Here is a 25,041-nt window from a genome sequence, read left to right as displayed (position 1 = left end):
GCGTCAAACCAACCCTGACCAGGACCGTCTTCCACCTGGAAACCAATGCCCTCACTGCAGAAGAACATGCAGATCAAGAATAGGGCTCTGCAGCCACCTACATATCCACTACCAAGACACAACACTTGGAGAGGGCCATTATACTCCCAGTTAAGATATTACACATCCACACTTCTTTAAAAGTATGTGATTTTTCCATTCTGAATTTCAACATTGCATTTCTCCCCTTTTAAACAAGAAAAAGTCACTCAGTATTATTGCTGTGTAATAATGTTAATATCATTATTTACATTAAATAGTTTACAAATGAGAAGTATAAATTAAGTATAATTTTAAAGGGAATTATAAAAACATGGGATTTAGCAATGTTGGGTAGGACCTACATAAAACAGAAGAGGTGTCAGGAGAACTCTGTTTTTAGTTTCCAGATTCCTTCTCCACTGGAATGTCTATGAAAATTGCAAATGTTTCTCAGAAGTTCTCGAAAGATACAAGACTGTTCTACACTCAGCTTTGATTCGTATTCCTGCAATATTTCCTGTGTGCTAGCTTGACCTGGCACACGAACCCGGAAAGCTACGAAGTTTTGGATATCCATGAGCAACTCTTCATGCTCTCTTGCTACAGGGAGTGCAGCCACCGCCTGCTGAACCCTACTGTCAGTTTGACCATCTGTTCTGTGGGGCAGGTGATTTCTTTCTCTCATTTTGGCCAGCAAAAAGGATGAATCCAAGGTACTTGAAGAGGACTCTCCTGCTTCTGTTCTTCCAGTGAAATGAGAATTAGAAATGTTTTTATTTTCCTCCCTCTCGCTTTCAGTACCCTGCAAAAAGAAATGGAAAAGTCTCAGAATGCAACTATGTCTTAGTCAAGGAATCACTTAGTGGTAAATGAAACACAGCAATTGTCCCTATCATGTCACAATTCAATGGTCATGTCCTTGACCAGGAATGATAGTTTGGGGGGGGGGGGGGCAGAATAAAGAAAGCTAGTGAAAATGGAGTTAACACCTAACTTTGTTGATGTATACCTTCAAGTCATCAGCTTAAGGCATAAATCATGGCAATCCTAAGGCAAGCCTATCACAAGTATTTCCTTGTTTTCAGAATTGTTTCAATAATGGTAATTTTTGATTCTAGGTTTTAAATTTGTATCATTTTTAATCTTGTGAACAGCTTTGGGGCTCAGTCTTGGGAGAAAAATGAGTTACAAATAAATTATTATTATTGTTACTATTAATAATAATAATTTGCCTCTGCCTTTTCTGAGGCTGGGAATGTTATTTGTCCAAGGCCACCTAGCAGATTTCCATGGCCAAGCAGATTCAAACCATTGTCTCCGAAGTCATAGTTCTACGCTCGATCTATTACACTATTTTAATCATAGTTTATTTTATCCATATTTAGAACATATCAAAAATCAAAAGAAATGTTTCCAAAATAGCTATTAGTTTATCTGACGAGAGCCTTGAATGTCTCACATCAGAGGCATTTATGGAAAGTTTGGGGTAACAGTCAATGTATCAGTTTATACACACATACTAATATAATTGGCAAGTACCACATTTTATGTACATGTTATACCAAATAAAACAGCGAACAAGTGGAATGTGTATCTGCATCTAGATTAACAAATACAAAAATCTCTAGTAACAAACACTGCCCCAGCTGCTACAATTCAGCAGCCCTTCTTCACATCAATTTCACAGCCAAAATTGAACAATATTACAAAATTTTGAAAAATAGTTCTGATGTTATATAAAACATGCCTTATTTCTATATACATAATCTGACTAAAATACAATATACATATTTTAAATAAAATAAAATTTCTTAAGATGCTTCAAGAACATTTTCCCCTAATATACACTGACGTATAATAAAGGGGAAATGGGAGAGCTGTTTTTAAAATTACTTCCAGCACAATGTAGTAAATTTTATTTTTTTCTCAAAGTTATTGATGAAAATGTTTCTGTGTTAGTGAAAAACCATTATTACTGGAGGGGAAAATAAAAATCTGTTTAGGTATACATGACAGCGCTAAACTTGGATATAGTTGTCAGACTATTCTATTATAAAATGGCAGTCATTTCTAAACTTCCATTTTGGAAATGTTCCCCTTAACACATTTTTTTCTAGATTTTTATCTTCAATATATGATTTAAATGGAGGAAGTAAAATAGCTTTTGCTTATGCTGTCAACTTTTATTGGACCTGAAAGCAAATCAGTAATAATAATATCTATGTTAGTGTAAATAGAGAGTAGAGAGCAAGGGGATATCAAGATGGTCACCTCTGCTTGAACCTTTCAAATTTAAAATGAAGAGTAATGTTTCTTGCTGTGATAATCTTGTGTTTTACCTTGAACTTCTTTGCTGTAGATGGAGATGTTGGGGATGGTATTGCCAAATTTAGTTTCCTTTTCTGTCCAAATCTTTTTCTGAGGAAAGAAAGCCCAAGGAATTAGAAACATATTCTTCTCAAATTCACACCATAGCATCAACACATAGCTGGAAAATCATTTTGATTTTAAGAGTGGATGAAGCCAAAGCTAAAAGTGGATAGTGCTAAAATCATACAATGAGCCTGCAGAACAGAAGGTTGAGGAGACATTATAGCCATATATAAATATTTGAAAGGATATCATAAGGAAGAGGGAGCAGGCTTGTTTTCTGCTACCCTGGAAACTAGGACTCACAGCAATGAGTTCAAATTACAGGAAAGGACCACTTGACCATTAGGAAGATTTTCCTGACTGTAAGAGTTGTTCAACAGTGGAACTCACTGCCTCGAAGTGTGGTGGAAGCTCATTCCTTGGAAGCGTTTAAAACAGAGGCTGGATGGCCATCTGTCAAGGATGCTTCAATTGTGCTTTTCCTACATGGCAGGGTGTTGAACTAGATGGCCCATGTGGTCCCTTCCAACTCTATGATTCTCTAGATATATTCACCCACATTCCATTCATATTGTTGTTTAAACACTTGGATCTGTCTCTTTTCCCCCTTTGCCATCTCACTCCATGTTCCCACCATTCACACTCAATCTGGTGCATTACAGTAGATTTTTAAAAGGTCTCATTTGTGCAGGAGACCTTTTTCCTTAGAACAAACTACAACACAATGACAATATTCAAGGAAATGGGACAGACCACATGGAAGGTTATCATTTCTCTCCCCAGCTGCCTGGACAGTAATTATGGTTTAAGGAAGAAAAAGGAGAAAGGGAGGAAGAGGAAAAATGGAAAATGGCAGCACCTCTAACACAATCTATTTTTTTGCATGAGCTTTTGTGAAAAAATATTCTTATTCTAATGGATTTTTCCTTATTGCTATACTAGGGATGGGCCAAATAGGGGAGTCTGTGAGTAGGAGTTTGTTCCGTCTTATATTAATGGGTTTAGTCCAGAGCCTACTCAACCCTGGGCAATAAAACACATTGGGAAGATCAGTGTTTCTCAAGCTCTGGAAACAGTGGTTATAAGTCTGCAGAGATACATGTTAAAATGCAACTTGGCTGAGTTTTAAAACTGCCTATAAATCAGAAACACAAATAACCAAGGCATGCTAGCGCTCTTGCTCATTATCTCCTTCAAGAATTCAGGAAAGCATTCAGCACACTGCAAAGTTTACATGTAAGACGCTGGGCTAAGTTGATACTGCTCTTTGGGAAATTGTAAGATTAGAGGTGTGGTAACTGCAAAGCAAGAAGTACTTTTCTGTAATCTGTCCATTCATTTTTTTCCTCTCCAGATATGATACGACTAAAACAACTCTGAATGTGTATTCCTGCATTACAGAGGATTGGATTGGATGGCTCTTGTGGTCTCATTACATTCTATGATTCCTTCTGTTCTTGAATTCATGAGCTTACTTTGTCAAGCCAGGCAGGCCACCACTCCCAGGAATGTTTGAAGTAACTCCTTGGTACCGTTGTCGAGACATCCTTAGAGCTCTAAGGGCATCTTGAGCGACCCGATTGGCTTCCGTTTCCAGTAGTACATAATCTGGACTGGAGGCTTCCATAATGACATCATGTTTCATTACACTGTGTATTCCTGGTGAGGCAGGTTGAAGGTTGAAGGGCAGGAAAGAAACACATCACATTTTTAAAATACTTAAACTAGCATCAGTTGTGGAAGCTATGCATGCAGTCTATTTACTCTGATATTGTCTACAATGTAAAGTATAACATTTGCCATCACGAGGAGCTGATATTCTACTGAATATGGAAGATATCTATTTTATTTTCTTCAGATTTTAAACTATATAATACTTCACCTAGTCTAGCAAGTGTAAAAGACATGCTGAGTACCATTTATTTAGAATTCTGGAATCGGAAAAAAACTTCAAAATTGTCTACATTTATTTAACTATTTTAACTATTTTATTCTTATTTTATTGTTTTATGATGTACTGGTAGTGATCCTGCCAGTTGTGTAAGCCGCCCTGAGTCCCCTCGGGGAGAAGGGCTGGGTAGAAATATTGGAAATAAATAAATAAATAAATAAATGCATGGTTTAGATCAGGGGTCCCCAAACTAAGGCCCGGGGGCCAGATGCGGCCCTCCAAGGTCATTTACCTGGCCCCCGCCCTCAGTTTTATAATATAATATTTTTATATCAGTTTTAATAATATAATATATTGTATATACATATAATATTGATAATAATATTATGTTATACAATACCAATAATAATACCATATAATAATATTAATTATATGTTATATATTACATATTATATAATAGTATAGTGGTATAGTTCAGTATAGTAATATATAATGCTAATATTGTGATATGCTAATAATATAATATATTGTATGTACATACAGCTACTCTGAGTCCCCTTCTGGGTGAGAAGGGTGGTATATAAATGTAATAAATAAATGTAGTAAATGAATAAATAAATAATTTTAGACTTAGGCTCGCCCAAAGTCTGAAATGACTTGAAGGCACACAACAACAACAATCCTAATTCACTTGACTATCTCATTGGCCAGAAGCAGGTCCACACTTCCCATTGAAATCCTGATAGGTTTATGTTGGTTACAGTTGTTTTCATTTTTAAATATTGCATTTTTCTTTCATTGTTGTTGTTTTGCACTACAAATAAGACATGTGCAGTGTGCATAGGAATTTGTTTCTGTTTTTTCCAAATGATAATTTGGCCCCTCCACAGTCTGAAGGATTGTGGACCGGCCCTCGGCTTTAAAAGTTTGAGGACCCCTGGTTTAGATAGTGACAGCTTCCTTTCTGATGGTACACAAACCTGGTTTTATGTGCAAAAGTATTCTAAAAGTTGTATGAAATTACCTTCAGATTATATGTACAAAGTACATATCAACATGCAAATAAGGTATTCCACAATAATCTGAAATCCAAAACATTTCTAGTTCCAAGAATTTTGGAAAAGGAGTATTCAACTCATATTATGGCCTACATCCAACTGCTAGTTTTATTGCTTGATGCATTTGTGTAGAGACACCAAAGATCATGGGCCATCCCCACAGCTACTTATTTAAGTTGAGTTCTTTTACTTTTTGCCCATTTCCCTCTAGGACAGTTGGGGCATTATCTCCCGGTGAACTCCTGTCCATCCAAATGCTGACAGGGGTTTAAATATATCAGTTTAAAGCCCTCCTGATCAGATTTGAGAAACACTTGACAGAAAAAATTCTGCCACCCGTTGTGAGGTACAAGACAATCTTTTGCCAGAAGCCCAACATCACTAGACCACAGACATGGTTTAGGAAGCCAAATCTTTCCTGGTGACAACATCTGCGAATTTAATCACTTCTATTATCTTTTTTCCCTTCCTTGGCTGTGTCCTTGAATTGGGAAGAGACAAAATGATGACCTTGGCATCAAGGCTCTTCAGCTTCCTCCCCATAACCTCCTAATGTGAACTCCCAAAAGAACTCTCTAGTGGTGTCATTGTTCACACATGGACCATTACAAGCCTTGTTAGCCTCTCTCTTACATCTCAGATTTTTGTCTCGGGGAAACAATTCAGCTCTTGAGTTTTGTTCCCTCCAGAAGGAAGTTCTTTACTACCACCACACATGTGTGCTGACTCTTACAGGGGCAACTGCACATTCCCTGAGACCAAACTCTGTTGTGTTTCTAGCTATTCTGCATAATCACTGATGCTAGAAAGAGCTTTGAATTGATTTTGTAGCTCCAAACTGACAGAATTATTCCTGGTCCTTTTGCTTTTTCCTGTACATTTAACTCTCCTTCAAGTGTCTGCCTACTGTGTCAGGGGAGTGATCTCATCCTCAGAGAGATCTTCTATGTGATTCTTCTATAAGATAGTCCACACTGCTGGGTCCAAGGCAACCTCTTCCCCCAACATGTTTGACTGTGGATACATGGGCTTCAAGGCACTAGACCTTCAGCAATATTTTATCAACTTTTCTTTTGAACAACTTCTTCTATGCAGATGCCCCTCCCTACTGAGACCAACTGCTCATGCAGATGACCTGAGGCTGTTCACAATATTTATTTTATTTATTTATTTACAGTATTTATATTCCGCCCTTCTCACTCAGGGCTGATTACAATGAACACATATATGGCAAACATTCAATGCCAACAGACAAACAACATATATATTCAGACACAGAGGCATTTAACATTTTTTTCCAGCTTCACGATTCCGGCCACAGGGGGAGCTGTTGCTTCACTGTCCACTAGTGGCTGTACTTCCTCATTCCTTTCCTCGTGTTTTGCTGGCAGTTTTTATGATGTTGTAAATTAGTTAAATTAGCCTCCCGCATAAAGCATACCTAAATTTCCCTACTTGACAGCTGCAACTGTCTTTCGGGGCTGCATAGGTCAATAGCAAGCCGGGCTATTTAATGGTCGGGGGCTTAACCCGACCCGGGCTTCGAACTCATGACCTCTCGGTCAGTAGTGATTTATTGCAGCTGGTTACTAGCCAGCTGCGCCACAGCCCGGCCCAATAGAACCCTAATGACCAAGTAAGCTAGCAAGGCTCCACTCGGTTTACACAAACAGCATTATCCCAAACTTAAATCAACAAATTATCCCAGCAAATTGTGTCAAATGACTCTAGAACACAAGATCAGTCTGTGCTAACTCTTACACCATACCCACACAAACATCTGTTTGTTTCTTTGTTTGCTTTACCTCTGCACACCTCCCTCTGTGAACTGGTGCTGTAGCTATCTAATTTGAAAGGACAAAAGTTCTTTGCAATTCATGTAGCAGGCTAACGCAGACAAAAAATTAAAGTAGCAGCATGGATAAGATCAAATACAAGCTTCAAATGAAACAATAACACAAACAAAAAAATAAACACAATAGCATTCACATGTGTGTGTGGGGGGGACGGGGTATGCCTATTATTGTTTATGCTTTATAATAAAGATACATTCATTGTATCTAATGCAATACATTGCATTTTTGTAGCAATGCACTCAAGAACATACAACACACTTTTCCACCTATTCAATATCTCTGATTTCATTTATCTACATTTCCAAAAAACCCCCCCTCCTCTAAATCCTTCACTGCAATTTTGGTCCAAGTATAATCAAAATAAAGTATTTGCTATTTATCCATAGTTTCAGGTATCCATGAGTCAGTGTGTACAAAAAAATCCTGAATCAATAATACAAAAGAAATACAAATATTCTGGCTGCAGGATTTGAGTTAGAAATTACATTCATGGAAAAATTAACTTCAATTTATTTGCAGAGTCCATCCCAAGCTTTCTACCTTTTATGAAATGATAGAATAAGAAAATACCTGATTTTTTGAAAAGCTTCTCCAAAACATAGTCATCATTTTTCTCCAGATCTTTCGTCTCCTCGTTCTCTTCCTTTCTGTACCTTTTCTGCTTCACCAGGTGAGGAATTCGCTCACCTTCAAACTTGGCACCTCGGGAACGTTTAGATTTTCTTGAAGTGGTTTCATGATGCTTTCTTTTTGAAGTATGCTTGCTGTAATTGTTATCCAGCTGTTCATTAGCACCTTGTTCCTTCCTATGTCTTTTTTCCTCATATATTAGAGTATGCTGCCTCTCACAGTTTATACTACATTCACCAGAGTTCAATATTCCCATGTTCTTAGTTGCTCCCTTCACTCTGGATACTGATCCCTTTTCTGATTCTTCTCCAACACTTAATGAATCTGTACCACCAGAAGCAGTACTCTGAGCATAATCTTTTGGAAGATTAGATGTCCCACTCTCAACTGAGTCTCTTTCTATAGGATGTGAATTTACATTTTGTCTTGCTGATAAGGAATTTGGCAACGCGGTAGATGTGGATGAAGTAGGCTCTGCAAAATGACAGTATTCTTTAGAAACATAAGAGTGCTTAGCAGCTTTGTGCAATTTCTGCTTCTTTGGTTTTGGGACATCAGAACCAGTGCCTGAAATACATCAGATAACAAAATCATTTGTTATTCTTATTCCCCGTGTTGTTATAAAGATGTCACAACACCTCCTATGACATACCTGCAAAAATAGCACTGGTTTCTGTTTCCTGAGTTCCATCTGGATTACTCAAACTAAAAAGTTCATAGAGGTCATTGGATTTAAAAAAACGCCTTTGCTTTGGATCTTTTAATATTCGGTTTGTTAGAAACTGTTTGAAGATTTGTCTGGAAAAAAAGAGTAATTTATGGGAAAATGTATAAATATTTGTTCAAAGCCCCAGAAGAAAAACAATGTAATTATATGAATTTTACCCTCAAGAACAATGACACAGCACAAGAAGATTTTTGCTTTACATAGATGTTCTTTTTTTATATCAGGAGCGACTCGAGAAACTGCAAGTTGCTTCTGGTGTGAGAGAATTGGCCTTCTGCAAGGATGTTGCCCAGGGAAACCTGGATGTTTTACCATCCTGTGGTAGGCTTTTCTCATGTCCCCACATGAGGAGCTGGAGCTGACAGATGGAAGCTCACTCCGCTCCCCAGATTTGAACCACCGAACTCTCAGTCAGCAGTCCTGCCAGCACAAAGGTGCCACTGGGGGCTGTCATAGATGTTCTGAATGTCCCTAATAAGTTCTATGAAATTCAGCAACAAGCTTACTGCATTAACAAATCCTACTATGTATTATAGATACAGTAGATGAGATGAGCATATCTCTGTAGAATAAACAATCAAAGGAGAATTTGCATTTTCTTTAATAAACAATGACACAAGTATACATGTGGTAGAAAGCAAGGAGAACAGAAGCCAAAAAGCTAACTAAAAATAACAACATGAAGTTGGTGGTGAGGTCCAAAGCTACAAGTTAAAGATTCCTGAAAATGAAAATAGTCTTGCTACCACAGGTTGGGGCTGGATGTCTTCTACTCCTTAGCTAGACTGAACCTTCACAGTAACTTCCTCAATGTGTCAGTCTCAACCAGTGAAGGATCCATCAATTAATGGGAATTATCCTAGCATAAATAAAAAAGGACAAGGAAGGTGGCAAGAAAAGAACATTCATTTGCCAAAAGATCCCTCAATGGAGGCAAATTTGTAAAACTGGAAGATACAACAAAGCTGAAGCTGCAAATTTTCTCCAGGAGAGTTACTTGAGAAGGCCATCCGTCTGGCTGCTGAACTAGTAGAGTATGTGTTGGCTTTTGATTGATGACTATAGACTTTGCTTGTTCTCAGTAACAACTCACCTGACTCAGAGAGAGGCCATGCATGTATGAAATGAAAGAAGTCTCCCTCCTATCCTGGGAGGAGTATAATCATAAATGTGTAAGGGACTGTGTCTAGGTTTGATGTGGATTGAGTATCTGCATTCCAATCTGCATTGCAAAATAAATCTTTTGGCTACATCAGCTATACATTTCACATTTATAGATTTTAAGTAAAGCCTAGTGCAAGAGATTTGCTTCTAGGTTCTGGTTATCAAAAATATACTGAGTCAAAAGCATGCAACAAACAAACCTCCAAAAAATTAAAATTTCCACTATAATAATAATAATAATTTTATTCTTATACCCTGCCATCATCTTCCCAAAGGGACTCGGGGCGGCTTATATATGGGACAAAATGCCCACAAGACAAAAATACAAAACATCCATTAAAACAAGACACAGATCAAATAAAAACCTAGTAAAATATAACATTCCAGATAAAAACACAATTAAAATAAAACATCAATATAAAACAACAGTGTTGGGACTCAATCCAAACCATGCTTAGCAAAACCAATAATCAGTAGTACAATGGGCGTGACCAGGCTATAAAAGGCTGGGCGTGGGATAGTGCAAGCAGCATAACACAGGGCCGGGACATTGAATGAAGTGCAGGGAACACTGGATGAAGTGCAGAGAACTACTTATCTGATGTTTGTTAGCCCTTCTTAGTCTACTCCACATGTGTCAAATGCAACGGCTGCACTGCATGCCGAATCCTGCCTACCATGTTATTTTATGTGGCCTTTGAGGCTTTCAATGCTCTTAAAAGACCATTTGTAATTGTAAGGCTGTATAAATGTAACTGTTGCTCTGGTGTTGAAAGCTTTGCAGGCCATATAAAATGACATGATGGGCCAAATTTGGCCCATTGGCCTTGCATTTGATGTGGGTGGAGTACTACAGGGAATACCAAATGGAAGAATCCAAGTCCCAGGACTTGTGTTCTGTCATTGTTAATATGCACGAAAGTGAACCTAACGTTTTGTAGCATCTTAGATCTTAAACAGGAGGACTATCAAAACAAGAACCTCCAATCTTCAGGTAAAAAAAAAACCATGTGTAGAAGGAAAAATGGAAAAGGCCTTCCCTTACATAGTGCTTGATAGTGCACGTGTGGATCTGAAAACCTAAAGCCCCAAACCTGAACATGTTCTTGATAGACAGAGTTATATGTGTGACATGAAATCTGGAAAGGGCTTTTTCTTCCCCATGAAGGACCCTTGTCGATGAGGTTTTTTTTGGAAATTTCCTATCATGTACCTTCTCACCTATGCCCACTTACCTAAAGTTATTTGCGGTTTCAACAGGTTAATTTCCTTTTGCTTTATTCTTTTTGGGTGTTTTCAACTAACACCTTTAACATTTGATGTCACAAAATGAGCACCCCTACTTGAATCCCAACTTCCCTTTCCAGGTAATGATTAGAAATTAAGTTAATTTTATGGCAAAGTCTGAAAGTAGATAATATAGTAAGCTAGTTGAAGCTATGTAGGTCTATGTCTGGGTTAGTATCTGAATGGCAGCCTACACCAGAACCTTATAAGCTTGGCTATAAGATTCAAAATGGAAAAAGATAGAAAAGTAATAACTATGTCCTGTTTCTGAGTGCTGTAGCTAGTAAAACACTAGTGCATCAAAATACCATTGATCTACTTACCTATGGTAAATCTTTTCTTCAATAGTACCTGCAGTAAGAAGCCTGTACACAGTAACTTCTTTTGTTTGGCCTATTCTCCATGCACGTTCTCGAGCCTAGAATGCAAAGATAAGTGTTGCATATAAAAATAGCAAAAATCTGTCTTAATATATAAACATCATAAATGGTTTGATTACACATGGTGACACGCCTCATTTCTCTACAGAAAAAGCAATTGTAGAGCCTACAGTATGGATTGGGACGACAGGGATGAGCAGGGTATCCCCTCTGAACATGCTGTTTTCTTCCTGAAAACTGCTTCCCAACAAAACCAACCTCCAAATCCAGTTAAAATAATAAAACTTTAGTATGGGAAGAGACCATATGGCCTCTCCAATCCAACACCTGCCATGCAGGAATATTTCATCAAAGCATTCCTAAGAGACGGCCATCCAGTTTCTGTTTAAAAACTTCCAGAGAAGGAAATTCCACCACAATCCAGGGTATTATATAACATCGCTTAGGAGTGCTTTGGTTGTGTATTCCTGCATGTTCCAAATACATATGGTGGTCTTGACTACTAGAGCAGCAAGGAGTAGTAAACTATTCCAGACGACCATTATCCACTGCTGGAAAATGTATGATTTCAACATTCTATTTACCTGCCAGCCCAAATCAAAAAAGATATCGGAATGGATTACTTATAAGATCTATTTCATATTTGTAGTTCTTTCCCACAAAATGTACCTGGGTATCTGTGCTGGGATTCCAGTCAGGATCATAAATAATCACTCTGTCTGCACCTGTTAAGTTAACACCAAGCCCACCAACTCGAGTAGTAAGGAGGAATATAAATATGGATGTATCCTGTAAATACATAATAAGCACAAAGCATTTAGGAAAATTATGAACTACAGGGGGTTCAAAAGTCAAAGCAACTTCAAGTTGCTTTGACCTTTGAACCCAGAACCACAAAAAAGAATGGCTTATTTATTCAGTAGACTAGTTTGAAACAAAACAAAAGCAGCCTAAAAATAAAATCATTCAAAAGGGCGACTCACTTTTGCTGGACTTTACCCAAATGACTCATCTGATGAAATCCGAATAGAGATTTCAGAAGGGATCGCAAGAGAAACTTGTAATTGACTGCAAAGTGGAGTTTTGAAAAGACGTGAAAATATAGCATCTGTGGAAATGTCTATGTCTGAAGCACTATCCCAGATGACTTTTGCAGACTTCCAGTGCCAAATAAACAAGAAGGTTCTTCTTTCCTTAAGTAGAACAGATGTTCAACTGACCCTCCTGCATGTTTGTTTAGGGCACAAATAGTATATTACTAGTACCAGCAATATTTCACCTGTAATCCCCTAAGCCCAGGATGGCTTCATTCAAAGATTGTGTTCTTGAGTTCCCATTTGAATTTCTGGTTTCACCTGCAGTTTGAAGACCCAATTTTCTTGCTGTGACAAAACTGATATATTTCTAAAAACTTGCACAAACCCTAAATAATAATGATTACTTCCTTGACCAGTTGCTGATTTTTGAGAGATAGCTGCCTATCACTATGTTCTCCCTTCTTCTCTGTGCCATACACTGAAAGACAAGCTTATCTGTCTCCTTGTGTCTATGTCTCTCATCTGCTTCTACATCTGGAGCAGACTCATAGCGAAGCCAACAAGTACCCACGTCTCTGTCACCTAAGGAGGTTTAAAAGCCATTCCACTCTATAGTCACTGTTGTTCTGTTCCTGAAGCTGGAAAAAATACCACATAGCTGTTGTCCGGTTCAATTTGTACAATGATTCCAGTGTTCTCCATTGCAAAGTGTCTTGAATATTATAAACAGTGAAGTCCCCGCAGTGGGTTCTCCAACCTCAAAGAGAAGAATCCAACTGTCTGTCTCAGATGGAAATGCATGCCTGCATACACTTTGTATCTATTGATGTAATGGAACATGGGGAGATCCAAGATGACTTCAGGACTTGAAGAAGGTAGGACAACAATTGAACATGGGTTGCAGGAGGTTGTTTCTGTATATCCTGGAAAATCAGGCTGTCAGATGGGGGTGAGGGTTTGAGCTTGACTGAACTCAGCTCAGGTGAAGCACTATCCTTTAGGTGAGCCTCCGGGTTCCTCCATGACTGAGACATGAACCGCTGGCAGTGGGAACATGCTTGGACATGAGCCTGGCCCAAACAAAGACGGCACTTATTTTGCCCATTTTAATCAGGGATTTTACCACCAGACTCCACACATTTTTAAAACATGTGATCGAAGACATTTCCAAGCTGGAGAACTCTGAGGTGGTTTGAATCAGGGTAGGAAAAGGCACAGGTTGATAAATAGTCCAGGGTTGGGGCACCAGAAAACACAAGTTAGAGAAATCACGTTGGGATACAAAATAGACAGAAAAACCAAAGAACAACCTAAGGATTGGGTGAAACTGTAAGAGACAAACTGTAATCAAGCCAAAACTTAGACAGAAAGTCACTGGCAGTACTTATTGATAATGCTGCTGCAGCAGAGGAAAAGGAACTGAGGTTCTGGCAGCAGTTGTATATAGATGTACACACACACACATAGTGACTGGGAGAGTGGGTGGGTGGGGTTATCCCCAAAATGTATGTTTAAATTCTAGAATGTTCCAAATCTGCTCTACACAGGCCAGGCTAACCCATTGTGATTCACAGAGATGACAAAGAAGGAAGGAGTATAGACACAAATACAGGCACAGACAAACAGAGAGAAACAGACATATATGTAATTATCTAAGACTAAGATTTAACACATGAATGATTACATTATGACAATTTTGTTATTCAGAGGAAATTCTTCCCTCAAAAATTCTCATTTGAAGTAGATCTCAAATGTTTTACCTAGTAAATCTTTCCACAACCCCAAATTTTTGTAAATAGTTTGGGTCAATCCTTAAAAAGCCATTTAGCAAAATTCTAAACAAAACCATGATTCTCGAATGAAGCTCCAAAACCTTGTACTTAATCACAAGTTCTCACCTCATTGAATCTTGAGATAAGGGGCTGCCTTGATGCAACTGTTGTGGTACCATCCATCTTGACGTAGGAATAACTTCTTTGCTTCAGAAATGCTTCAATGATGTGAAGCATCTACAGCAAGGGGGCAAGTGGAATGAGAACAGATTTTTTTGAAGAGGCATCAAATTAAAATACCTATTATACATATATACAATCGATTATTGATGGTTCACCATATCCAGTAATACCAGTGATACAGGTGTGTATTTTCAAAGTATAATACAGAACTGGAAATCTAAAGCACACATTAAAATACCCAATTCCTATCAACTGAATCATTTCAAATTTAAAAGAATTCCCAGAATTAAAAAATTCTAAAATACTACAATTCTGAAATGGAACACACAATCATGCTATTAACAACCAGCAGTTTTAATAGGCATCTTGGAGCCCCCAGATGGCGTAGTGGACTAAGTGACTTGAAGGTTGGGTTGCTGACCTGAAAGCTGCCAGGTTCGAATCCCACCCGGGGAGAGTGCGGATGAGCTCCCTCTTTCAGCTCCAGCTCCATGCGGGGACATGAGAGAAGCCTCCCACAAGGATGGTAAAAACATCAAAAAACATCCGGGCGTCCCCTGGGCAACGTCCTTGCAGACGGCCAATTCTCTCACTCCAGAAACAACTCAAGTTGCTCCTGACACACACACAAAAAAATGGGCATCTTAAACATGCCACACAACTGGTAATAGCAGTGGCGGCAGCAGAGCCCACCCACAGCAGAGAAAAAGGGTGGCGGAGAGACCAAAAACAGCAGTGATGATGGCAGTTGTAGGCCACTATGGGACAAGGGAAGGCGTAGCCAATTGTGGTATGAGCAGTCAATGTTTTAAGTGCTTTTCTGACTTTAAAGAAAAAACCCAGCTATTGGCTTTTGCTTAAACTCCATAGATATTTCTAAAAACATGAAAAGATATGCCTTCCTTCCCAAAACAGTGAGGACCCCCGCGAAAAACTGCAACTAAAGAAATTGTTATTCCTTTTTACGTGACAGAATACCTCTCTAAGAATTTCTAGGTCTTCTAGCATGGCTCGATGGTAAACATCTTCTGACAGCTAAAGACAGAATCACTAAAGACCTAGATTCCTAGCGAGGTGTTCTATCTAGAAATCTTGAGATGGTCCAGCATGACTGGAGAATCACACTGAAAGACCAGAGTCAAACTGGAAGACCTAGAAATTCCCAGATATTTTAAAATCAAGTCTGTGAATATTAAATCCGCTAAAGTTAAAACTGCAAATGTGGAGGGAAAACTAACATCGGAAGTAATCCTAATTAGAGAGCCAGCATGTTATATAGATGATGCCAGAGACCACAGTCTGAACCCTCTACTGATTCCTGGAAACCCACTGGATGACCTTGGAGAAGTTGTAATCTATCCACCTCAGAGGAGAGCAACTCCCTCTGAAAAAATCGTGCCAAGAAAATAAGGTGATAGTGTTGCCACACATTGGAAACAACTTGAACCAAGGAAATAAATCCTTTTACTAAAGCAAGGGTTAAGAGCAACACAAATATATACACACAGCAGCATACTGATCAGAAGCAGACAGTAAGGATAGACTGCCATCTCATTTGGATAACTTCAAAGAATTGTATTCTTGGTAACTGGAATCTAATCTGCATTAGTAGGCCGCAGTGCATACCAAACATGTGTTAGATGCACTTACCTGCCTAGACTGAGTAAAAAGAAGCACTCTGTGTCCTTGCTTGTACCATATTTTCAGCAGAGACTCTACAACAATCATTTTCCCAGAACGCTTCCAGAATCCAAAATGATCCTCTTCGTTTAACTCTTCATCAGGTACACCCTTCAAAATCTTAGGGCCACCAGAGAAGATGTCTGGATGGTTGCAGATTTTTCTCAGGGCAGTCAATCCAGAGAAAATCTACACAGAAGTCACAGTGAAACATTTTTTTTCCATCAAACCTTTCACATATTATACTTAACTTATAACACGCCACAATTAAAGAAACACCAACTGTGGGGAAATACATTTTCAGTAGCCTCTTTTTTCTCCTTCAATAAAAATCATGTCGGAATTATATAATAAAATATGATTATAAAATGAAAAGATAGTGAACTCTATGATTGGGAGTGGGTAGAAAGCATTTATTAACTGTGCATTCAAACCAGTTGTTTTTAAAACTTTTGTTCACCATCTTGCAGTTACAGTTTGGATTCCTTATTTGTCCTCTTGTCCACTTTTGTCCTGGATAAATGAGTGTTGCTTTTGTAACATTTTTGTCATCTGCATTTTGTTTCTGCTTATTTACTATACATTGCTTTGTTTCTTTGCTGCATTATCCAAGGAATGACTTTTTAAATTCCTTTATCTCCTTTGCATATTATTGTCTCAGTTGTGGCTGTTTTCAAGATCACTAGCCATGTTCTGTCTTCCTTGGGATTTAATAGAGGGCCTAAGTATGTCTTTCATCTTACTCTGGGGCATCTGAAGAGGCAAAGTCAACAATGTCTCCCAACTGCTGCCAGGACCTTTCAAGTCACAGGGTGCTAAAGACTGACCTGCATTTCTCCATTGAGAATCTGATAAACTTCCTTGGAATCAATAAAACGTTTATAAACTTCGTGCTGCTCATCTGTCAAACGACAGAAAAGTACCTAAAGAAAGAGAATGCAAACATTATTTACACTTAAGCAACAAAACAATTGAACACAACTGTAGACAATATCATACATATCACAATACAGGCATACCTCAGTTAACAAAGGCACTGACAAAGAAGCTCCTTTTTGTGCCCCAAGCCCATCCTCCCATTTTTTCTGTGTGTCCTTTGTTAAGCTGGAAGTCTTTTCTTACCAGCATTTGTATAGCTCTATATGCCTGCCTACAACAGGTAAGGTAAACAGCAGCTGCTTCCAGAATCACCAGCCATAGAGGACATTGTGCATATTTTGTTTGATTGTTGTCTATATGCTAAGGTGAGATCTCAGTATTTACAACCACTTTTGGTTAGAACTATCAACTGGGATCCAATTACCAAATTGTCTTATTTTCTTTCTGGGAGAATCTACACATAGTCAGTTGCATAAAAGACGCCCACCTGAGAGATCTCTCTATCTCACAAAATGAGGTCCCTCGTCATGGCAACGAACTTATCTAAATTCTCCAACTGATTCTTTTACATTATTACTCTATTTTCCCTGCTTTCATCTTGTAATTTAATCCCATTTTACAAAAGTTATTATTTAATCAAATTTTATTGTGTCTTAATTTATTTTAGTTAATTATTAGAGGAGTTTTAGGATAGTGATTAGCGTTTATTTGTCTGTGTATTCTTCTTTTGGTCTTTTATTGTTGATATGGTCAGTGGACGAATCAATAAACAGATCTATCAGAATTCTCCACTGAAGATGAATGAACAGCAAAACAGAGAGAAAAAGAGAAAACAGACAAGCCTGTAATGGCATTGGACACAACTAGACTTAATGTCAGGGGAAAACCTTTACCTTTACCTAAATGGTTTTAAGTCTTCATAGTGTTAGAATTTTCTGGATGAGTATCATCTCAACAGAGAGCCACTGTGGTATGACTTCAGTATTGGACTACAACTCTGGAAGATCGAGGTTTGAATCCCTACCTGGCTCTCTGATGGAATGATACTTTTATCTATATTATATTTGTTTGAACCTTGCAAGTTGCATTAAATTTCAGTTCTGGACAAAGGTAGGAAGGAAGACAGGCAGAGAAACACGGAGACAGAACAACAGATAGACAGATAGATGGATAGATAAATGTAGCTCAATGTACTTCCTTATATACACAGTCTTCTCAGAGAGGCATCAAAATGCAGAAAACTAAATAGTACCTGTTCATTTTTATCTGGTAGTGACAAACTCATTTTAACATTTGCCTTCATTCTCCGCAGCAGATAGGGGTTAATAGTATCCCGTAAAATACAAGCACACTTGTATGCAGTTTTCACCTTAAGAAGAAAACATTAAATATTTATTATCTGTGTTCTCACATTCTTATCTCATTGTTCCTGCAAAGAGCTCAGGATAGAAGGCACAAGCAGTCCCCAAGTTACAAACATCTGATTTACAAACAACTCATAGTTAAGAATGGGGGTGAGACAACAGGAAGTGAGAGAAATCCAACCCCAGGAAGGAAAATTCACTCCTAAAAGAGTTATCATGGGGAAAAGTGTCTCATCTGAATTTTTATCCCAAATCCTTGTTTCCACAACAAGGATTTTTTTTCAAAATACAATTATCACAGGTACAGAAAGTGAGGTGAAATCTTCTGAATAGGGGAACAGACAGTAAAACAAACACCAAAGGGGTGTTAACCCTTCACTATACTGTCTGTCTGTCTGTCTGTCTATCTATCTATCTATCCATCCATCCATCCATACACATGCACACACACATAGAGTATTTGGCTGGATTTATATAGTATAAATAGTCTTACTGCTCTCTCAGTTCTTTGATTCCCCTAGACCAGAGCTTTCCAAACATTTTATATTGGTGACATGCTTTTTAGACATGCATCATTTTGTAACACAGTAATTCAGTTTTACTAGCAAACTAGATGCTAATCCAACCCATTATAAAGAGATACAGACAACGTACATATATTTTAGTAATGAAATCTATGGAGACACAACATATTTCATAAAAACCTTCCATGTATATATATATTAAAATATATTATTTATAATAGCAAACATATCCAAGATTTTTGTCATTTCTTGTTACGTTTGCACGGCACACCTACACACTGCAGTTTGAAAGCACCTTCTTCAAAAATAGAATAGGGTCAGCCAGTCATTTCTGCTTTTTAAACAAGGCCTGAAAGGCATGAAACAAACTGTAGGGAAATTATTTTGAAATTAAAAAATGACTTCTGAGTTAACATTGGTTGTGAGGAATTTGAAGATCTTGGGAAGCTACACAGTATACTTTGCCACATCAGTGTATCAACTGCATTAGAATATGAACACTAAATTCTTTGATCTGAACTTTACCTGAACCGGAGAAGCATTACAGTACCCTCCCATGGTTATTGGAACAGAGAATTGCTCCATGAAGACAGGAAGCGTCCCCAGCTTTCCTGGAAATACAAAGTCAAAGAGGGACCACAGCTCCTTTAGGTTGTTTTGTATAGGTGACCCGGACAAGATGATTCGATGAGGAGTGGAGAACTGCAAGAGAAAAACAAGAATTTCCATGTTATGGTAAAATACAGATAATGTGCGCAATTCTGAAACTGAATTTCAACTATATGTAACATAACCTTAGAAGATGAAAAAAATATCCAATTTAGAATGTACTGCAGTATAAGAAACAAATCCATATTTTGAATTTTGTTGTAATTAAGCTCTTATTTTGCATTATCTAGTACAGAAGCAAAAAGCCAGGAGACACACTGCCACTGGATGAACTTTTAAGGCTGAGAGACAGGGAAACGGACTCCAAATTATACAGTAAGCTACATCCTGCAACAGCTACATCCCTTCCAAATTAAATTTCCTAAAAAGTATTACTCTTTTAATAGAATATAGGAACAAAGATGTCCCAATCCTTTACAGGGAATTCCCAAGTTATAAATATCTGACTTACAAACAACTCACAGTTAAGAATTGGGGTGAGACAACAGGAAGTGATAGAAATCTACCCTTAGGAAGGGAAATTCACTCCTGGAAGAGATATGATGGAGAAAAGGTGTCTGAACTGAAACTTTCTCATCAATCCTTGCTGGAGATAAATGTTTAAAATGTACCTGTTCTGATGTAAATACAAATTGAACTAAAAAACAAATTTACAGAACCTATCTTGTTCGTAACTTGGGGACTACCTATATAAGAAATTTAGTTTAGAAGGCTTTGTTTCATATAGGGGTGGTGTGTTTATATGTTGCTTATTTTTTATTAGTAGTCTGTGCTGCTCAGAGACTTTTCGGGTAGAAAACTGGCCAGACCCTTATTAAAAATAAATAAATTACTGCTCCTAGAAGGTACAAGGAGACATTTCACCCTTCTTTGCCATAAAAAGGACAGTGCGTGAATGTCTTTAGAAGCCGAGGGCTGCAAATATAGACTAGGAGGTCATGTGTGATGGTAGGCCCCTTTCACCATCCCAAATATACTGCTACTAAACTTATATGGAATTATAGGATACCATATATATATATTCTCCCTCTGCACCTTTTTCCTCTGTAGTTTCCATCACATCATATTTTATATTAGACTTGAACTAATACAAATATATCTTGCTTAAACTTGTTAAAACCTGCTTTATACTAGTAAGGCAGATATTTTTCCAAGACCTTCAATGAACCTGACATAGCTCTTAGGAATTCATAGACCGACCGTCAGACAGACAGAGTGTACATGTGCAACAATTTTCTTTAGACATCTGCACTGTGTTTTCCCATCTTATTTAAACAATCATATGCATATTCCTAAGCATATTCACTTAACTTTAGTGCTTTTAAAAGACATACTAGTCAAAATAAAACAAGAAGTTATCATTATGAAGTTTATATCCTACTAAAAAATCTGTAAAATGTAGTTGATTTTGAAAACATCTAACCAACATTTATTTTTTAGGGTCTGAATAAGATTGGTTCAAGAAATCAATTTAAAGAGAAATAAGCATTCATTTAAACCCAACAAAGAGACTGACATGTTTTTTTAAAAATCATACCTGTTTGCAAGCAAGTGTAACTGCAGCATTTGGATTCCGAATTTTGTGTCCCTCATCCAGAATTACGTAATGCCAGTTGTATCTGTGGATGCTCTCTTGTAGTAAACGAACATATGAATAGGACGTTATCAAAATGCCATTGCATGCTGCAATTTCCCGAATCAGCTTCACCTAGAAAGTATTGAGAGAATGAAAATCAAATAACTAACATTCTGAATGTAGTAACACACCATTACTTATTGCAGTATACAAGTACAATTAATTTCACTACCACCAACACCACCATTTCTATGAGTGACAAAGGCAATTACAATGAAAAAAATCTGGAATCTACAGAATGAGTAAAAGGGATGACTTTAAAAATATATCCCTTGTGCCACAAAAGAATAAATGTCATAAGCAAGAACCAACCCTGTATAGTGGGCCAAGAAAACACCGTATAGTCTCACAGACCACTGAAACCGTCAGAGATGGTTGAGAATCAGTGTGGGACTCACTTGAGAACTTGAGCACTATCCTCAGTGTGTACCTGGAATATGGGATATAGTATTATTCCTGCATCTATGTGAATTATAAGTTATTCCACTATAGTGGCTAGAATGATGGAAAAGGCTAGACAGATCCAGGTTTAAATCCTTATTCAGTCAGGAAGTTGCCACAATGACCTCTAGCAGGTTACTCTTCCCAGAATGACCTATTTCACAAATTTGCTATGACAGTAAGAAAAAATCACTATATGCTGCCTTGAACTCACTGGAAGGATATAAAAGAACATTTGCATGTTTTATATGTTTCTATCAGGCTAAGGAATTATCAAGCTTTAATTTTATAATATGCTTTGCATAGAATTTTTTACATTACAAAGTTTCTGGCATTATAGTGGCAAAACTTATTCTACATAAAAAATATTTCAGCAGATTTTTTTCCTAATTTCCTCAAGTTAATAATTTGTCACTGGGGGAAAAGCCAGTATGGTATAATGGTTTGAGTGTTGGACAAGGCCTCCAGGAGAGCAGTCTGAATTCTTGCTCAGCCTTGAAAATCCACTCGGTGATTATCTTGGGCAAGACACACTCTCACAGCCTCAGATGAAGCAATGGCAAACACCCCTGAATTAATTTTGCTACAAATACCTGGAAGTTCATAAAAACCATAAGGTAAGAAACATGCTGGGGGAATATTTTCCCCCATTTTCTCTGCTTCTTTTCCAAGTGTCAACTTTAGATGACTATATAACTATGATTTCTACTTGCATAGCATGCTTAAGCTAACACAGATGTTGAACAGAAACAACAATTCCAAGACAGTAGAGCATATGCATTTTTTCAACATGCATCTCTTGCATCCTTATTCCTAGTCATTGTTTACTGCAAAATATTCTAGGCATTTTTACTCACACACTTAGGACAAATAATCTCAGGCGATTTCAAATTAAAAGCTTATACAATATGTGACCTCTCCTAGATTTTGCAATTAATAGGGTATGTCTGCAATTAGCCTAACTTACAGAAGGCTGCTACAAATGCTGTCATTAAAAGATGTTTTGTGAAGTGTTGCTGTTATTATGGAGGCTCAAGAGACCAATCCCTCCTAGAGGGCAAATGGTGTAGTGGTGGAAAACAGCAGCCATAAATCACATTGTCAGGCAGCAGAGAGAACAAGAGTAAAAACATAGACACATGAAGGCCATTCATTGTAGACACAGCACAGCAAAGTCCTAGTCAGGATTTACTGAACCTGTAATTAATTAAAATTTCCTTCAAGCCAAATTTTTATTAAACAAGGATTTGTGCTGACAATGAAGGAAAAAAATTCAGAAAGGCAATTTATCACCAACCACTTCCCTAGTTCAAGATAAGGTAAGACAAGGAAATGTTATTCAGAAAGAGAATTATAGGACTGTGGGGAGGCCAGAGCCATTTTTAATTGTTTATTTGCTAATGTATTCAAACTGGTGTTTTATCTGTGTGTACGACTTAATGCTTTTTAAAGTTTTACATTCCATGTTCTTTTAGATATTGCTTTAATTCTTATTGTAAGCTGCTTTAAGTCTTACTTGGGAGAAAAATTGTGAAATAAATAAAGTATTTTGTTCCAATTTAACCCAATATTTTATAAAACTTCTCAAAGTTATACTCAAAAGATAAATCTACTCCAATACTACTTCCAAATTTAGATTTTCCCCTTTCGGATTAAATCCTTATTGACACACATGGACACACACATACACTCTCCTAGATTTATTCACAGGCTTGAACTTTCCCTCTATTTACAACTTTCCCCAAGCATTTTATGCAGCAATTGAAACCTCTGGGTAAAATGGAAGCCTCCAAGAATTAGGCATAGATGACATAGTGACGAGTTAAATTAAAAATAAACAATTTATACTATGAAAGAAAGCCAACAAGAGGAATTATCTGGCAGTGATTAATCTACTGGAACTGTAACCACCAGTAGTTATTACAGGCCTAGAGAAGTTTGAGTTTTAATCTCAGGACATCTTCTGGGGCCACAGAGATTTCAAAAAATGATGAAAACAAAACCAGAAGTGGAAGGAAGTCGCTTTTTGCCCCAGTGCATTTACAATATTCCCCCTGTAACCAGACCATCACTTAAACAGGACATTCATTCTCTATTTAAGGTTAACATATTTCTCCCATCTAAATGAACTTTTATGCAATTCATGGAGGCTTTGTCTTGCTATTTGCACAAAACATGCAGACTCACACATTCCTTTTTTGGTAGATTTTTTTCCTGTTTTTTCTGTTTGTAGACATGCCTGTAGCCATTTCCATTTCAGTCACATCTCCATACACAAAACCCCTGACATTTATGCTTTCCGTGGAGGTCTGTTTGTTTGTTTCAATCTGTTGTTGTTGTTGTGGTGGTGGTGTCTTTTGTCAATATCAGTTGCTCCCCTTTGTCAATCTGTTGCACTGTGACACTTGAGTTTTGCCTGGATTCTGTTTTGTTTAATTTTGCTTGGGGTTTGTATTAGCTCTTTTTTAATTCCAGTAACAATGACAGCATTTGAAGTTCTGGCATCTTTGATGTTTTTCATAAGCAGCAAAACAATGACTGAAGATAGTGGAGTTCTGCTTTCTGGCAGCAAGTGTCATAAATTATTCACTTGTTGCAACTGGCTTGTCTTTTCTTGGAATGTGGACTGTTAATAACAATTCTTTATAGGTCCAAAGTGTCTTAAACTTGGGTTTATTTAGAAATGTCTTCCAATTAGTAAAAAAATGTTTTTCAACTCACAGTTGGCTCTGCCTTTACTACCCTCCAGCAGCAAAAATAAAAAAATCCCATCTCCAACGGCGAAAGAAAAGTGAATGGATGGGGTCTTAGCCAACTAGCAAGTGCACTCTGAAATCTTAGTTGAATTTAAACAGAGATCCACTCTTCATTTATGTTTATCACACCCTACCAGTGGAATAATGTTTATCTTGGAGTTCCTTCAGCAGATAACCTAATACTGTAGGAAGGAAACTCTGCAAAAAACCCAAAACAGAATATGACAGTCCGGATGATAAAAGCCTCGACTTACAGTAAGTAAAAGTTAACTGCATGAGGGAATATTAAGGCACATTATAGATAAAAACTGGTGCCATCTGAAATGAGAATGAGGGAATACAATTAAAAGTTCTTGTTAATAATAGTATTCAATACTGGCTAAAAAGGCTCTGATAAACCTTTGAAATGTATACACAAATATGAACACTTCATACATGGAGAGTCGGTGAAGCCAAAAGATATCTTGAAAAACAACCATGTATACAAGTACATGTTTTGAAAAAATGTTGACCCGAAATTGGCCAAAAAACCCTGGATCGACTTACATATGGATCAATGCTAGAATAGGGACTCAGCACAGAAGCAGTGACAAGAGTGGCAAGAAATGGTCACAGTGTAGAGAACTTTATGTAGAAATGGCCACTGCTGCTCTGCTCCATCTCGTGTCCCAAATCGCTCCCCTATGTTGCCTCTGAACTCTGCTCAGGCCAAA

At 37.6% G+C, this 25,041-nt stretch overlaps 1 protein-coding gene across 1 annotated transcript in view; it reads right to left on the bottom strand.

The window, feature by feature from the left end:
• Positions 1–254: 254 nt before the first annotated feature.
• Positions 255–25,041, bottom strand: part of ercc6 (ERCC excision repair 6, chromatin remodeling factor) — a 51,334-nt gene continuing 26,547 nt past the window's right edge. Inside the window, exons 9-21 of the mRNA XM_008117754.3 lie at positions 21,033–21,203; positions 19,352–19,528; positions 18,191–18,307; positions 16,887–16,982; positions 16,030–16,248; positions 14,323–14,433; positions 12,057–12,176; positions 11,331–11,425; positions 8,482–8,627; positions 7,770–8,396; positions 3,870–4,053; positions 2,361–2,439; positions 255–823 (exon numbers count right to left, since the gene is read on the bottom strand). Of these exons, the coding sequence (XP_008115961.2) occupies positions 401–823; positions 2,361–2,439; positions 3,870–4,053; positions 7,770–8,396; positions 8,482–8,627; positions 11,331–11,425; positions 12,057–12,176; positions 14,323–14,433; positions 16,030–16,248; positions 16,887–16,982; positions 18,191–18,307; positions 19,352–19,528; positions 21,033–21,203 (2,565 nt within the window). The 3' untranslated portion in view covers positions 255–400. The remainder of the gene's footprint in view (positions 824–2,360; positions 2,440–3,869; positions 4,054–7,769; positions 8,397–8,481; positions 8,628–11,330; positions 11,426–12,056; positions 12,177–14,322; positions 14,434–16,029; positions 16,249–16,886; positions 16,983–18,190; positions 18,308–19,351; positions 19,529–21,032; positions 21,204–25,041) is intronic.

Source organism: Anolis carolinensis, chromosome 3 (genome assembly GCF_035594765.1).
Source record: "Anolis carolinensis isolate JA03-04 chromosome 3, rAnoCar3.1.pri, whole genome shotgun sequence".
Classification (NCBI taxonomy): Eukaryota; Metazoa; Chordata; class Lepidosauria; order Squamata; family Dactyloidae; genus Anolis; species Anolis carolinensis.
Note: the sequence above shows the minus strand (reverse complement) of the source record. Positions and strands in the feature narration are given on the sequence as shown.